The 17,031-nt window shown below is 43.5% G+C and overlaps 3 protein-coding genes across 8 annotated transcripts in view; all 3 read left to right on the top strand.

Annotated features, from left to right (window-relative positions):
* PRKAR2A (protein kinase cAMP-dependent type II regulatory subunit alpha) overlaps positions 1–3,995 on the top strand; it is a 56,585-nt gene extending 52,590 nt beyond the window's left edge. The window contains exon 11 of the mRNA XM_082768176.1: positions 43–3,995. Within this exon, the coding sequence (XP_082624302.1) occupies positions 43–176 (134 nt within the window). The 3' untranslated portion in view covers positions 177–3,995. The remainder of the gene's footprint in view (positions 1–42) is intronic.
* Positions 3,996–5,352: 1,357 nt separating this feature from the next.
* LOC309881802 (ribonuclease P protein subunit p14-like) lies at positions 5,353–8,445 on the top strand. Of its 2 annotated transcripts, XM_082768178.1 has the most exons (5): positions 5,353–5,647; positions 5,733–5,817; positions 6,267–6,343; positions 6,932–7,010; positions 7,613–7,802. In XM_082768178.1, exons 1-5 carry the CDS (start codon positions 5,550–5,552, stop codon positions 7,667–7,669), a joined length of 396 nt encoding a protein of 131 aa, XP_082624304.1. In that variant the 5' UTR covers positions 5,353–5,549; the 3' UTR covers positions 7,670–7,802. The 2 variants fall into 2 exon arrangements, with proteins under 2 accessions (XP_082624304.1, XP_082624303.1); XM_082768177.1 differs by lacking the exons at positions 5,353–5,647; positions 5,733–5,817; positions 6,267–6,343 and having other exon boundaries at positions 7,613–8,445.
* A 1,630-nt stretch (positions 8,446–10,075) lies between these two features.
* Positions 10,076–17,031, top strand: part of PXK (PX domain containing serine/threonine kinase like) — a 34,833-nt gene continuing 27,877 nt past the window's right edge. For all 5 annotated transcript variants that reach the window (XM_082768606.1, XM_082768605.1, XM_082768609.1 and 2 more), the window contains exon 1: positions 10,076–10,289. In XM_082768606.1, the coding sequence (XP_082624732.1) occupies positions 10,188–10,289 (102 nt within the window). In that variant the 5' untranslated portion in view covers positions 10,076–10,187. The remainder of the gene's footprint in view (positions 10,290–17,031) is intronic.

Genomic DNA, 17,031 nt, shown 5'->3' with positions numbered 1-17,031 from the left:
TTTTTTGATAAACAATCTTCTTTTCACTTCTGTTCTTTGCAGTCATGGATGTGCAAGCATTTGAGAGGTTGCTTGGACCCTGCATGAATATTATGAAGAGGAATATAACGCATTATGAGGAGCAGCTGGTGGCAATGTTTGGCTCTAGCATGGACCTGTTGGATCCAGGGAATTAGGCACAGGGTACCTCAATGCCTTCTTAGTTCAAGACACAGAAAAGCCTCCTATCAGCAACACAACTCACAAGGAAAACGGACACTACGGAACAGTTACTGCTGCTGTCTTCTTGGGCATTTTAAAAACCATAAGCAAGTCTCAGCACAGATGGATTGCTCGCTCCCTGCCTCCACTTTGCTGCTGATACTTCATTATTAGACCTAGATTAAAGATGATTCTAACCCTGAGTTCACTTACTTGGTTCAGAATGGCATCTGTTCAACAGTTCAAGTGCCTGATATGAAATCCAAAGTATACAAGATACAGAAGCCTCCTTCCTCCTGGTATTCCCGTTGTGATAAATTTTCAGATCAGATTTTGTGGTGGGAGGTTGCCTATTCTGCAGAGGCAACCTGTGGAATATAAGCCTTGTGTAGGCTTATTGTCTTCTTATATTGTTTTCCTTACACAATGTCAAATTTGCTTTTAATTGTAGCATCTGGGTTTGAAGTTAAAATATCAGTGGAGCTGGTTAATAAGGTGGCACTGAAGTTTTCTTCTACCTGCTGGAAGATGCAGGTACTATAGCTCTTTAAACCAAGTAAACTGAGCTGGGGACACAGGTGAGAGTCTGCTTAGCAGCAAAATGCAGAAAATGAAGTATTACTAAATTTCAAGTGTGTTCTGAGCAGCAAAGAAAATTGTTTTGCTCCACGCTTCCCAAAAAGTGTGCAGTGAGTTCAGATCAAATGGCTGGAAGGTGTCATAGTTGTCATCTCCCCAAATTTGCTCCTTGTTTCTGACATCAGGTGGATTTTATTGTGGTGAGATCACAATAGATGGCCACCTTCGGCTTACGGAGATCCTTTATACTGCTAGATTTGCCAGGGTGCTGTTGTCTGGGTCAGTTTTAAAACTTTTTAAGGAGGTGAATGTTATGTAATTTAAAGGAAAGCTACTTCTGTACTTATTTATAGGAGCTCCTCCCCGGAAAAAAAAAATAATAAATCACGGTATTCTAACTTTATTGGACACTTCGAGTCCACTTGGCTTCCAAATGCCATGTTGATTTTAAAAACTTTTGAAAAGTTGGTAACATTGGACTTTGCAAAGCAAATGTCTTTGCTAACTAGGCAGTTGGTGTACCTGAGGGATCTTTTGGATTAGGTGATAGCTAAGCTAATGATGTTTATCTAAAATACCTGTTAAATTTGCAGCATTTTCTAGGTAGATTCTATTTCTACAGCTTTAATGAACTTAATTGGTATACAGCTGAGATTTTATCAAAGTACTATCTAAATAAGAATCAGACCATAAGAAGAACATTTTTACGGTGTGAAATGGAATATATATAGTAAAACATTGAATTCGTGGGTAATAAATCTAGTGACCCTTTGAATTTGCATTCTTCTGCAGCTCACAAAAAACTTAGTGGTGTTTTTATGGGGATTATGGTATTTTAATTGTGGATGTTAATCTAACAGAACCTTCTCTTTTTATTCATGGCCATCTGAGCAAGAGCAGAAGGATGCTAATGTTGAATTCCTGTTTCTAGTTATGACAGTGGACATTTCTCTAAGGCACAAGATACTTAGCTGCAAGTTGATTTCTGGGTGATAAATCTTTTTTCCCTAAATTGATGAGGACGTCCCAGTTCCTGCAATATGCGTAAGATGGAAACTTGATAAGTTTGGCTATTGTCCCGTAACTGTAATTGGAGTCATATTTTTATATGATGCAAATGATTTGTAATGGGCACCACTGAACAAGGTGTTTCCATATTAAAGTTCTGGTTGTAATGTGTAGTGGCTGTTCTAACTGCATGTATTTTAGAACAGTGAATTGCCCTTGCTTTCCTGGGCTGGATTTCTTTTCTTTCTTTTTTTTTTTTTTTTTTTCTTTTTTTTTCTTTTTTTGTTATAAGTTACAGCCAAAGAAGCAGCAGGTACTTTGTTTGTGCTTCTGAGGTTTTACACCAAAGACAATATAATTCTTTTAATTATAGATTTTTATTTTTTTTAAGACAAATAAAAAAGAGAGGGGAAAAAAAAAAAAGAAAAAAACACTCATCAGGCCCTTACACTGATACTTTGGCTTCAAAGACAGAAGTCTCTCTAAAGCCAGCTTGTGACTGTCATATCCTCTCCTTTATCTGGAGGAGCCTGGCAGGTTGGGCTGCCTTACAGATGGATTCCGCTTCTTTGGTTCTCTGCAGGACAGGACTGAATACCTCAGCACATGCAAACATTGGCAATTGTTTTGAAGTTTAACCAAAAAAAAAAAACAACAACACCCAAGCAAGACCAATGTTAGATTTGTAAGGTAATTCTGCCTGGAAGGGAGGATTTGAACAAACTTTTGAAGTTTTATCTTTCTCTAAATTCCTTGAAGCAAAGGCATACTGGGCAATAACATCCTGCATCCAGGATCTGTGACATTGTTCAGTGGCGTAGAGAGGCAACCTGACCTTCAGCTGAAGCAGAATGACCTTTAAGAAGGCTGGTCCATGTAAACTGTTCTAGTTTGCAATGTGCATGACTAGTTTGGTCTGGTTTAACCAACATGTTCTGGACAAATTTGGAACATGAAGGTAGTGAGTGATAGAAGCTTCTAGTAAGATGCTCAACATAGCCAGGTATCTGGATAGCCAAACAGCACCAGCAATGAGCTAAATCCGAAAACATGCAAGGGGTGATACGAAGACCAAGGAGTGGAGTGAGGTGCCTCGTCATGAAGTTCTGCCTGCATTGTTGTCTAAGCTTATTCGTTTTCTCTATGACTGTTCTCACAAATGCTGGGGAGAATGAGCACAGGTTTTTTTGTTGTTACTGCTCAGTGTTCAGTAAATCTTCTGTGGATTCTCTGACAGTGGAGAAAGATCTAGTTTTTAATAAAAGAACTCAGCAGCAAAGTGGGTGAAGAGGATAGTGTCTTTGAGACTTGGAGGAAAAAGTCTCATTTCTGATTTCCTGCTTGTGATTGTTGTGAGGTCAGTGAGAGGAGCTTTCAGTGGTCGAATATCCTGGCATATGGTATTTCTACTTAATGTCACAGCACAGGTTTCACAATGTAAAAAAAAAAAGTGGGGCAAAAATGCTCTCTTTTAGTCAAGAAAACAAAACTGTGCAATTTTGCACAGAGGGAAAAAAAAAAACAACCTTTGAATGTCACTTCCATTCTTTCTTTTCTGTTGGCTGAAAATGGACGCTTGTTCATGACTTGTATTTGTAAACTAGTCTTGCCAAAATACAAACACTGTTTTTTTTTCACTCCAGATAATTTTTGTTGTTACAGTTATTGCTGATTATTTTCACTTCTTTCTAACCATATATTTTATTTCAAGAGGCCTTCCTTGTGGATTTTCTCCTGATTGTCTGCAGCACTACACTGCTATTTCAAGGTGGAAGAAAGTCACTAACCTCATGGGAGAACACTCAACTCCGCTTAGCTGGCTGGAGCTAATAATGCATTACTAATTTTCCTCTGCTCTGTGGGGCAGAAGGGGAATTAAATTCTGCATAAAGTTGCTACCTCAAGGCTCCAAGTGCTTTAAAAGTCTTTCACGTGGGAGAATTTCATAAGACAGTTCTTAAAATTGGTCTGTTCTTTTGAGTTAAATATTTTTAATTGATTCATTGAGGGACCCTCATTTTAATTCATTTTACACTTAGTATTTGATTCTCAAAGGATGAATAGCTGCAAAGTTTGGTTCTTGCAGTACAGTGTTAACATGAAAAAAAAATATCTGACGTATAAGCATATGGTTTTAACAAGTTAAACCACTTGGATTCAGCTTCACTTTTGGTTAATAAAAAACTGACATGTTGTGTCCAGCCTTCCTGGTACAATCCTGTGTGTGCTCTTTATTGTTTACTGCAGCTGACACAACCCCCCACAGCGCTTACAGCAGGAGCAGGCTTTACAGCAGCTAACTGGATTTTCCTGGAGCGCCTGAGTTTCTGGTGCTTGTGTTATCAGAGCCTGATGGAGAACAGCACTCACACTATTGCAATAACCAAAACAGATTTGTATGTTATCTGACCACCACTTTTTGCTCTTCGATGACAAAATTTTACTAATATCTTAAAAAATAATACAAAATACTGTCAAGATTATTGCTCCAAATAAAACTGGCTGCTCTGACCTGTTTGCCACATTATTGTAGAAATATTATTTGAGTGCTGTGCTAACTGGTTCTCTGTTCCTAGGAGGAACACTAGAGATCTCTTGCTGGCCTGCACTTACAGCTACTGAATTTTATGTGGCAAGCTGCTTTTTAAACCAAACTAATAATTTGAAAAAAAAATTGGTTTGTGTGAAATTATCTGTTAACATTCATAACATTCAACATTTGCTTTTGCTTAAGCTTTATTTCTAAGCATTTAGTATTTCTTGTAGAGTTTTTAAATGAGTCTGGGAGTGTAGTCCAGGTGGATTGTGGTGCTCATCATGAGAAAGCCTCTGCCGCAATACGGAACTTCAGGTTTGGGCCCTAAAGGAAGATATTGACATGTGAAGGGGCTAGAAGGCAACAGAATGATGAACAAGGATCTAGAAAATGTCATGTTTTACAGAAGGACAAAGAACTGGGATTCTTTCCTCAGGAAAGGAGGACTGAGGGCAAGAGTGCAGGGAATCTTCAGTCCTACAGAAGATTTTATTGAGGAGGAATGATCCCATATTGACTAGGACAGGCCTGCTATTATAGGTTATAGGCTATAGCAGGTAAGATACTGATTAAGCATTCAAAAGATCTGTCTGGAAGACAGAATAGGTTGTTTTGGCAGCCTATTGTGAGATGTGTTGCCTTCTCTTATGAATACCTCCTTCAAATCACCCAAGGCTGTAGTTGACCTAAAGGTGTTGTCTCCCGATTTGTGCCCTATCAGCAGTAGGTACCTTTACACAGACTGGTTAGCTTGATGACAAATACTTTCTTGTGTGGCAGACCCTATCTGAAGTGTAGGTTACTGCAGTGTTACCCTGCCAGCTGAGTGTTAATTCTTGGATGAATGTTATTTAAAAGAAGGAAGAATCTGTGAAACTCTTAGGCTCAGGACGTTACTTCGCCTTGGGCAATTTTTTTGCAAAGTAAAGGAACTTCTACCCTTTCTGCTGATTTTCTCTGAGTTTTTCAGATCGACCACAAGCATCTATGCAGGTCTCAGGCGTTTTACCACCGCCTGCTCCCCTAGCTCCGGGACCGCTCGTTTCGGCCCGGAGGCCGTGCTTTAGTGGGTGACACTGGTGGCAGGGGGACGGTTGAATCAGATAAAAGTTAGAAAACACTTCAAAACCATGATTCTGTGCCTCCCCGTTGCCTCAGCCCGCCTCGTCGCCATGGCGACGGCCTTGGCTCCGCGGGGCCGCCGTAGGGGCGGGCGGGCGCCGCCATGACGGGGCGCATGGCGAGAGCGGAGCCGCCGCCGGCCACCTTCGAGCGGCGGGTGCTGAGGAGCGCGGCGGGGCACCACTACCTGCGTGTCCGCCTGTGCGTGGCCCCTTCCCCGCCTCCCATCCCTCCCCGTCCCCCCTGCGCTCCCCTCTAACCGGCCCTCTGCTCTGCTTCCCCGCAGGGAGCTGCCCGACGGCGGGGCACGGCCCAACGCCGCGCAGCTGAAGCAGCTGGTGGTGGCGGCGCTGAAGGAGCTGCACGGAGAGGTGCGAGGGGACGGGACGGGGTGGCTGGTGCTGGGAGAAGGTCCTACCCCTGCTCCCCGTGCTTCTAGGGTTGTGCCTTTGTCCTACAGCTCCGGCCTGCCCGGCCCTGGAAGTCGGCACGGGGAGGGTTGTGCTTGGGGGGCTTCGTGAGGAGAAGTAGGGGAAGGGAACAGTGTGGGTGGGGGAGTCCTAAGTACTACACCCGCCCTCTTTTTGTGGTTGCTGGGTGGCTTCAGATGAGGCAGGCTGTGTTTGGGGCCCGCAGCTGTGTTGTGGAACCCAACTGGCTTCTGTCAGAGCTGTGCTGCAGGGAGCGAGGGGTGGTGTAGCTGAAATTCTTGTGGGATTTGAGCATAACTTTCCCAAAGGCATGTGCTGACAGTGAAATCTCTTGGTTATAAACTGCTGTAAGAGCATACAATGATACCTAACAACTTATCTTTATGTAGGTTGGAGCAGCTTTGCCTGTTGATGTCTTAACATATGAGGAGAAAACTCTCTCTGCAATATTAAGAGTTGTTAGCAGGTAAGGTGCAGTGTGTACACACTTTAGATACAGTCATGAAAATATTTTTCACTAAAAAAGCAGAGCTCTCGGTCTGCGAGTGGTCTCTGAAGAGTTAAGGCTAACTTGCAGCTACCTGCACGGAGCATGCAGAAAATAAGTTAAAATTCACTAAGACTTTAAAGCCAGATGTATCCACGTATGATTCCTGCTTTAAAACAGAATGGTCTGGTAGGAACTAAGCACTACTGAAATAAGTGGCATTAAGTATCTTTCTATGGTAAAGATGTGAATGGTTGCCAGATTTAAATGAAGACAGCTGTGAGTGATTTAGGGGAAGAAGGTGCTTAAAGGCCCAGAAGGAACTTAAAAACAGGGCCAGTAAAGTGAGTTTGACAAGGTAACAGTAAGCATCTGCTATATTGCAGTCATTACAATAACCCTTTATGGCACAGTGTTGCTACTAGCACTCATTGATGGAATTACCTGCTGTTAAACTCTTTTAAGGTTTCATTACTCTTTATGTAACATACTCTTTAAGATGTTTATGCTGCAGGAAAACAGAAAAACAAATTTTATTAATAAATCGTTTGTATTACTTTCATTTAGTGGCTTTGTCAAGCTGTGGAGTGCTCTAACGTTGCTGGGCTTCTACCAGAACAGAAGGTGTGCCTTTCGAGTGCTGCAGGTAGGCTGGATGGCTTCCCCAAATGTCAGCTCTTGCTGTGTGATCGCCTGGCTAGTTGAGCACGCGGACAGGTGGCCTACTTGCAAGAACATCTTGATTTGGGAGTGAAATGCTTTTCAGTGCAGGTCTATAGGCCTGTGTTTAAGCAATTGTTTTCCTACACTGAATTTTGTAAAATCTGACAGTAGCAGCTGTCTCATCACTTCATGGCTTCATTCCAATGAGAAAGGTTGATATTAATATATCTGCGAAAAAATAATTTCTGGAAAATGTTGTTCTTCGCCCACATCTTGGCCCAATCCTTTACTTCCTTACCCCATTTCTACCCTTTTCAATAGTTAATGTTGACTCACTTCATTTTTAAATGTGTGCATAAATGTGCACCTCCAGAGCTTTTTTTTTTTTTTTTCCTGAGGATACTGCTTAATAAAACAAGTTCCAAGAATTCTTAGTCTCTGAAGCCATGACTAACCAAAATTCTGTTTAGTCATAGCTCTAACTTTAAAATCTTTTATTTAAAAGGGAAATGTTCAGTGTTTTCAATTATGAGTGCATTTGATTTTTTTTTAATGCTTTTTTTTTTTTTCCCCCCCCCAAACTAGACATCTCCATTTCTTCTTGCATTATCTGGGAACAGTAGAGAACTAGTCTTGGACTGAATGCAGTTGTTGGTTTGATCATAAGAAGATGCTGCTGCTCTGCAGGCGTGGAATTTCTAGAGGGGATCTCCGACAAAGAGCCTTGACAAAGCTGGCAGTTACAAGCTCTCTGCTTGGATGTTCCTTACTTCAGAGTTTACATGTAAAAGTTGGAGACAAAGCTGAACTTACTAAAGCTTTTACACAGAACGATGTTGTTACTTTTTCTGATTTAACAGGTGACACAAACCCTCTGCATTTAGATGAAGATTTTGCAAAGAAATCTAGGTTTGGGAGAACTATTGTACATGGAGTTTTGATCAATGGACTTATTTCTGCAGTTCTGGGTACTAAAATGCCCGGTCAAGGTTGTGTATTTCTTTCTCAGGAGATCCGATTTCCAGCTCCTTTGTATATTGGAGAAGAAGTCACAGCTGCAGCGGAAGTTAAACGACTGAAGAGCTCTGTTGCACACATTTCAGTATCGTGTAAAGTCAAAGAAAGTGAAAAGACTGTTATGGAAGGGATGGTGAAAGTCATGGTGTCAGAAAGTTAGAGCTGTTGATCTTATGCTACTTCACAGTAAAGGCAAAAATACATGCTTGGTTTTGACTGTCTGTTTACATGACATCTCGTAATCCAGTACATTTGCAACAGAAAACCTTCAGAATCTTCCAAAGACTATACAGAACCTCAATTCTGGTGGTAACTGCATTAAGAGACTTACAGCTTTTAATTTTTCTGTGTACTATCACACGGAAACCAATGGAACTAGGCACTTCTGCCTTACAGATGTGGCACTTTTAGACAAGCCATTGCAATGCTACAGTGGAAGGTCTAGAGTGATGGAGCTTATGTTGAGGCTATTCCTTTCATCAAGGCTGCACTTCATATTAGCCCAGTTAAAACACATTAAAACTATTTTACAAAATAGTTATATTGGTAACAAACACAGGTAAGAAGGGACAGTTCTGTGTGCTTTTAACAAGCAAAACAGACAGGTGGAGGTGCTGATACACATGTACTGCAAGATTGCTTCATGTAATCTGCGTTGAACCTCTAGCTGACATTGCAGTGCTCTTTAGCAATGCATTAACTAATAAAGCCTTTGGCTCAGCAAATTAGCAGTAGCCAGCCGTAATATAAACAACATACTCTTTCTGATAAAGCTTAAAGATGCAGCGCTTGAAATACTTTATGAGGAATGATGATGACCATGGTAGTAAACGTACAGGCTCTTTTCAGTTGGTGACTCATTTTCTGGCTGCACATTACCCCCTCGTTTTCTCTGCAGCAGTGCATTCTGCATTGATACAAATAACCTCAAAAGTTGTTTGCTATGAAAAGAAAGTTTGTCCTCAAACAGCGTGATGAAGGCTACTGGTAAAACAGCTATAATGTCTAGGTGTGATGTCAAATACAACCTTAATGCAACAACAAACCTCAGGTGTTAAATGAGGCTGGATCATAGGGAGGGGCAGCTGCAAGCGACAGTGGTTGTAACATTTAGGCTGACTAAAATTTTGTTGCTGTTCTCAAAGCACAGGGCTTGGCCTGTTCATAACAAGGAACCAGTACTTAGGGCTTTCCTTATCTTTTGTCTGTGAGTTGATTCACTTCCTGCTGCGTTTTCTTCTGCCTCAGGTCACTGCCTGATAACATTTTTGCTGTACAAAGCACTGCTTCAAATCAGGCATGTACTTCTCACTCGTTTTTGTTCATCTACTTCCCCAGTTGTGAAGTTAATGCCTATTACCAGAATGAATCAAATCTGGGGGTGAGACAGTAGGCGGGAGATTGAGGCAATAATTAAATCTGTATCTGACCTCCAGGGTAACGGCAGAAGGAGAAGTTTGGGAAGAGTCAAACAAGCTCGCTGTTCCAGGCTGCGATTTAACTGCTTCATCACCACACACAGCCATTTTCCTGTCAGCGTGGAGCTGCAGAGGGGAGATTGAGGCTGTTTGTGCCAACTGTTCGAAGCGTGCGACAAACCCTAGCTCTGTACTCTTACACATTACTCCTAGCTCATGTACTCTTACATACTCTCCGTAATACTTACAACATTTGAAGTGAGGTTAATTTCTGCATGCAGCGTAAAAAGCCAAAAGGGGCAGCAGGTTCCCTACATGCTACTGAAACACATTTGGGATGTTGCTACAAGGAAAGTTGAGCTGTGCTATTCACATTGACCGCATTTCCCAGTCACATTTTTGTCACAAATTCTGTGATTCTGTGATTTTGCAAATGAACCCCGCAGCCGATACCGAATCCTTCCGAGCTGTGGAGGGGCTCCCTCAGCGGGCAGCCCCCTCAGCGTGCCGGGGGAGGAGCGCCATGGCTGCGTGCCGCGGCCGGCCATGGCGGCTCCCCCTGGCGGCCGGGCGGCCCCAGGGCGGGCGGGCGGCGGCGCTAAGGCCCGGCGGGGCGGCGCGGAGCTGCCGTGTTGACAGCGCCGGGAGCTGGCCGGGAAGGGGAGCAGGTTGGCGGCGGCGGCGGTGGTGGAGACGCCGCCGGGTCCCCCGCTGCCCTCCGCGGCATGGCTTTCATGGAGAAGCCGCCGGCCGGCAAGGTGCTGCTGGACGACACGGTGCCGCTGACAGCGCAGATCGAGGCGAGCCAGAGCCTGCACTCCCACACGGTGAGCGGCGGCCGGCAGGGCCGCGGGGGAGGCGGGAGGGAAGCGGGGAGCCGAGGGGGGAACCGGAGAGGCACCGGGAGAACCGGGGGTGAGCGCCGAGAGGGAGCGGGGGGAGCTGGGGCCGGGCCGGGCGGGTCCCCGGCAGCAGGCCCGGAGGGGTCGGGGGCAGCCTGGGGTGGGCAGGGAGCGGGGAGATGGGGGGGGCCCGGCGGGTCTGGGGGGTGTGGGGAGGTCGAGAGGGGGCCCTGGGACAGCGGGGAGTGAGGGGGCAGCCCCCCGGGGAGCCCCTCCGCTGGGGCTGTGGGGTAGGGGGCTGCTGGTGCTGCTGCTGCTTGCCCTGCCTGTCCCTTCTGTGAAATGGGTCCACTGGCGGTGGGCTTCGTGTCGCCTCGGGGTCACATCTGCCCTGAGAGAGGCCTCGCCCCGTGGGACTGATTAAATAAGTGTCCGTAATTTCTGCTTGCCGTGGGATCCATCACCACGTTTGGAGCAGAGATGGGTGCTCGCTGCCCCATCTCAGTAGCCAAGATGAAGTTACTTTTGCTCGGTGCCGCTGTAGTGGGGCTGCCGAGCTGCAGGGGTGTCCCCAAAGCTTGTGCTCTGTGTCACAGGGAGCCAGCAGAACCAGCCCTCTTGTGACTTTGTGTCACAGGTTAATTCTGGGATGTGCGGTACACACGCATGCCACCTTCATGAGAATTGTACCGTCTTTGAGCTTGCAGTAATAATCCAAATTTCATAACCTCCTGTTTGCAGTTATTTTTCCACCTTAAAAACTGGGCTTAGTTACAGTGCGAGCAAGCAGTACTGCGATAGAGAATCAGAGAGAGAGCAGGCTGGCACTTCTGAGCCCTGCCTTTAGCTCAGAGCGGGGATGCCGGGCTAAGAAGGAGGCCAGGGGCACTACGGCAGCAGGTACACCAGTAGGAAGCTGGTTTTAGGTGGAGAGAGGGTGTTCCTCCTGCCCTTTGCACAGCATTCCTGCCTTGTTGATCCCTTTACTGGTTCCTTGGAGCTGGTGAATGCTCTTAAATATTTTTGACCTGAATGACAATAATTGTAGATTCACCATGGGGTATATAACTAATCTGAAGATTGTTTTATTAAATAGCTTTCCTATAAGCAGTCTGCACTCAGGAAGTATTGCAGTGTGGGGGGGCTCTCTTGTACATGAAGATCTCACACTTACTCATATCCCAGTCTTCCTCTGAACAGAAATCATATTTGAAATATCTTCTAGAACATCTTGTGAATCTAGTGGGCCACGGCTCTCAATTGTTGTAACCCCTATTATAAATAAAACCGATCGGGTTTATTCTCTGGCAAGCCTAAGACTTTTTACCTGTTTCAGTGGCTGAGGGGCATATGTGCCAAGATGTGCGAGAAGCTGCGTAACATCTGATATTCCCCAGTTAGCAGCCTGTATTACAGCCTCATCGTTAACTTGGTTTGTGTTGTGGCTTATTACGCTGCTTCACGAGTGCAAATGACAGTAGCTTTTCATGTTCTTTTGGTTTGCGTGACTCTGGTTAGGGAAAAAAAAAAAAAAAGGCACGAAATTCTTTTAGAATGAGTACTTGGAAGTAGATTTTCAATCCAGACTCTGTGTGTGTTGCCTTGTCTGGGTGAGTTTGGTAGCAAATGTTGCCTCCACCCCCCGCCTTTCATCCCTGTATTCTGTTACTAATGGATGTTCAGAAAAAAATCTCTACTGATTCGTTCTGATCTTTTGTTAATAACAGAATGCTGAAGCACTGCGCCTTTTGATTTAAAATCTGTCTCTACGATACATCTATTAGTAATTGTTTGTTTTACTGCAGAAGCCCTGTTGATAGTTGAAAGATGGTTTGAAGTGTCTGTAGCACAGATGGCTTGTATAGAGACAGTGTGGGATAACAAAATACAGGAAGCCATAACAGAGACTTGGTTTCTCATTTGATGTAAGTGGAGTATTTTGTCATTTTGGACATTTCATCCTATGTCCCTGGTATCTGAATAATTTGCTTATTAGTGGGCAATGCTGTCCACGATTTGAACTTGCCTGGTTTAAATAAGTCATGGAAGTAGATCCTTGTGTTTGAAGTGGTGTATAAATGAATCCTTTCTAAGAAATAGGGGGTATATGTTGAAGTTTTTCTGTGGGGCATTAGAACTATATTACATTTTATTATGTTATAGTTGCAAGGAAGTAGGTTGTCTTTATCTCAGTGCTTTTTGGGGTTGTCCCTCACCCCGCCTCCAAGTGATTTCTTAACAAGGCATAGATCTATACAGTTCTTCATCCCAAATGAATGTTTGGAAAACTAGGTCTTCATATGCCAGACCTGTTCTAAAGCTGAAATACAAGGGCATCCAGGAATACGTTTCATATTCTTTTGTCAGCAGTATGTATTAAAATTTTATAATCCTTCTTAATGCTGAAAGAATTGCTTGAAGTTTGCATTTATAATTTTTTTCCTATATATCACTGCTTATAAAAGCATTCACATGACGATGATGTAGGCCCAGGTTAGATGCACCTTTACATTATTACTAGTTCGTTTGTCACAGTAAACTCTCTACAGGTGTTGAAAGCAGCCAGTTTTCTGAATAACCAGCTGAGGAAAAGGCAAAGAATTTCAGGAAAAGCTCCATAGACGTGGTGAAATACCACCCAGAAGACCAAAGCTTGTGTCAAATGAATAGTTTGCTGGCCTATTGTTCTAAGCAGTTTCTGTTGAGATTCAATACAACAGACGGGGTGAATGTAAACGGAATAACTGAGGGGCTGTACTTGGCAGAAATTGAGTTTCTGTTTCCCGGCAATGAAGGTGAAAGTAAAAAATAAAACTGGAAACCAAACCTGAAACTACTACATAGTACCTGAACTCCCCAGAAACCTAAGAAGGGACAAAGCCAGTATTCAAAATACTCTTTTAGAGATTTGTACTTTTTGCTTAGTAAGAGCATGCAGATCCCCTGGTATGTTTTGTTTCTAGATTTTTAGGAAAGCAGCTGCAAACATTTCTGGTTTGCTCACAAGCTCTTTATGTTTTTTTTTTCCAAGTGAGAAGAGCTGAGAAGCTCTTACTTGAGTTAGTATATCTGAGCTGGTGTGTAATCTCCGTGCCTTTGTGTTGCAACAAAGATATTGTCAGCAGAGTGTTTCTTTCTGCATGTTTATTTCAGGTGATAACTGAAAATGAAAGTGATGCCTTTTCTTTTCTACAAAAGTTGTTTTCCTGGTTACACGTGTTACAAGCATTCTGACTTTTGTTGGAATGTGCGCTTACATGCGAATAATTGTATAGCGCAGTGTTTATAGAGTACATTTCATTTTGAAAGCCAAATAAATTTATATTGCAAACACATTCCAATGGTATCTCACTAAATAGATTTGAAATTACATAGGCAGACCCCCGTCAGCTTCATTGCATCTCCTTCTCTGTGCTTTAATCACATCACTAGCACTGCATAAGACACGAGGATAGCTGTACAACTTCCAGGAGCGTGTTGGGCACCTCACAGGCACGGTTCAGTGCTCTTGGTAGGTCTGTGTACCAGCCATTTTGCAGAAAATGAAGTTGTTTTGTTGCTGCTGCATTTGTTGTCTTTAGGAGTGGAATTACATCCGCTGTATGAAACCATTTCAAGTGTCTCATCTAAATGCCGAATGTTGTGCCCTGACAACAGAGGCATCCTCAGCACTACAGCTTTAATACTTGTTCAATGTTGAAATTGCTTTGTAGTGCAGTCTTTCCTCTGTGTGTTCACTGTTTAAAAGTGGCTTTCTGTGTAAGTCTTAAAATAGGATGCTGCGTTCTTCCACTAAAACCTAGACATACGCTGTATTATGAACCGCAAATGTGTACATACAAGTCTTAGAGCACTTCAAAGTAGTAAAACCACTAGTGAGTAATACACGTACTTCTGAACATTCCTTAATTCTCTTCCAAAGCAATTTTCCTTTTTCATGCATTTCATGTTGAAATTGAAGTAGTGAAACAGCCAATTTTGCTACAGTACATCCTTGTCTGAAAGGCATTTGGAAATGAACAGCTGAAATAAATCCCTCTTGTAACATACTTTCAGAATTTTTAATTTTCCTTAAGCGATGATGAATGTTGACACTCATAGCTTTTAGCTTTAAAAAAAACGTGTTGAAAAAAGCACTTATATTTTTTCCTACATTATTTCCTATATGCTTTTCTGTGCTACGAAAAATGGAGCCATATGTTTCTAGAACTTTAGAATATATTTTAAAAGCTTGTAAAGGACTTTGCACATCTGCTTTATAAGGAGCTCAATCTCTATAAGGTTGCCTTCACTTTGAAAAAAGATATCATGAAATTACTTTTAGAGGTGGCTTTGGACAGGGAGCTATTAGAGCTCTCGTTTGATGTTTTGGCTATGTGGCTCTTCCACAGGACTTTATATATTTTAGATATTCTACCCTTATGGTTTCCAGTGCTGAACTTACCAAGTTATATTGCATCCGTAACTCCTGCAAGGACCGCAGGCAAAATATTGGTTCCTACAAAATCTTGCAGTATAATTAAGGTATTTTTATTGACTACTGAGTCTTTCCTGAGAAATGCTGAACATTTTCCCCTTTCTGACGAAGGCCAGGGTGGTACGGCGTATTGAAATGCCCTCGTTTCTTTCATCTCTCTCCAGAGCTTTTCTCGTTCAGTACGTTTCATTACGTGTAAACGCCTGTCCTATTTTTTTTTTTTTTTTCCTGCAGTTGTCCTACTTCATAGCTTTCACTTGTTGGATGGCTTAGTCACTACTACAGAGCAGTGCGGTGCGCTTGGAGCCGTACAGTGCAGTGCGCCCACTCACGTGTGCTCAAACGCAGGTAAACACCGCCGGCGCTGCTCCTGCACCAGATGGGCTCAGCAGCAGCTTGTGCAACTGTAAATACGGACTCTGCCCTGGAGTGAAGAGGTGCCCGAGCTGAGCAGCTTTCCCGATTTTGTTGCTGCTTTTCACATGGGAGATTTTCTAAATAAACACTTAAAAGAGCTTCTTATTAGAAATAGTTGCAATCCGGCCTTCTTAAGCAGGGATTGTATTCATGCTTAATTAGGCTTTCCTCTCTTTAATGCTTATAAAATAAAGCCCTTTCAAACTCGCAGTTGATGTGACCTGAAGGTGACTGGATCTTTATAATGGTTGGCTTTTCAAGCCTGTTGGATTAAACAGATGCAGAGCAGAAATCTGTAAAATAGGCTGGCTACCCTGAGCCAGAAATTTGGAGACAATTTTCTTGAGAAAACAAAATGTATTACCTAATATTGGCCAAAGACTCTACGTTTTGTTTTCTTTTTTTTTTTTTCTTTTTTTTTTTTTTTTAATATTTCTCTCTAATTGCACCTCTTGGTTTCCTATTTTGTCTCCACAAAAGCCTTTTCTTCTGTCTGCTTTCTGTTTTAATAACTAGGAAGGCCGATAAACAACAATTGTGAAGTGTTTTGACATACTTTGCAGTGTGACTTGCACCTAGGAATGCTGACAAAATTACCTGTGAGGCTCTGAACTGCTGATGCTGGCCTTTTAACTAAGGCTGGAATGCTGAGGTATATCTTGGGGAATGCGAGGAAAAAACACCTCAGAGTGGCTCTGTGTGGAAGTGGTTAAGCAGAATGATTTGGGTAAGATCAGGGTAATGTTAATGCCAGGCAGTAATCGTGGGCTTCCTGTTGGCAAAAGATTGGAGAAGGGCAGCATGTTAGTCACTGAGCCATGTGGATGTTTGGAAAACACTTTTTTTTTTGGAATCTCCATTTCTCTGTAGTGGTAGGAAGAAGATTTTAGGAAACGACTGTGAGGCTGGGGTCACACAGCTTTCCCTGCTCCCAACACTGTTTTCCTCTTTCTTGACTAATGAGAGCAGCCTGGAAGCGCTCCCATAGGTAAAACTGCTTTGCTTGGCATCTTTAAATACACGCATCCACGTGTACGTGTCGGGCTGCTGCTGGAACACTGGGCTTGTGGCAGGAACTGGCTCAGCAGTACCGGGAGGAAAAGCAGCGGGCGTACAGACCTGACCCGCGTGGGACCCCTGAGGGGCAGGAGGTGGCCTGGGAGCAGTGGTGGACCTTGTGCAGCGGATGCTGGTGAGCTTGCTGCCCCGGGGCTGCATCGGCAGCACGAGGCCATCCCTCTTCTGCCTGCTGAGACCTTTCTGTGCAGTCTGGCAGCTGTTGGGACATTGTTGAAGTTGCTCGGTAAACTGAGTCCTGGAAACAATCCTGAGCCGTTCGTGTAGGAGTGAAAGACATGGGGATTTCTGTGTGACTCACGGGAAAGTGTAGCTAAATTAGACCTCACTGAGCCTGGTCTTAAATACCGAAAATTTTCAGCGGGAGTGAGAAAGGGCTAGCAGCTATCAGAGCTGAGCCCCGTCTGTCACGTTTTCCTGTTCTATGCAGTCAAACAGAACTTGTTCGGAGTGTGCCTGTCTTCCTTACAGCTTCAATTTCTTTCCTATGGGCATGGGCATGGTCTCCGTCCTGCTAAAATCAGGCTGTGTCATTAGCTGTCTTTACCATGTAGTGCTGAAGTGGCCAACTCTTCAGTGAGTTTGGTGCTGATGGGAGTGTGGTGGGACATTTTATCACAGACAAAACTAACAGCCACGTCTGCAGAGCTCTCTTGCTCTAGGTTGTGAATCCTGGGACATAAAATCTGGGGTCAATTAATGCTTTAGGGCACCTGACCAGAACTGCATGGGAAAACCCTATGGTCTGCATGAAAA

This window comes from Aythya marila (assembly GCF_965140915.1).
Source record: "Aythya marila genome assembly, chromosome: 10".
NCBI classification, from domain to species: domain Eukaryota; kingdom Metazoa; phylum Chordata; class Aves; order Anseriformes; family Anatidae; genus Aythya; species Aythya marila.
This window is presented reverse-complemented; position numbering and strand designations above follow the sequence as displayed.

Excerpts from the sequence above, each read along its gene's own strand:
- LOC309881802 (XM_082768177.1), top strand. The coding sequence starts at position 7,698 with ATGCTGCTGCTCTGCAGGCGTGGAATTTCTAGAGGGGATCTCCGACAA.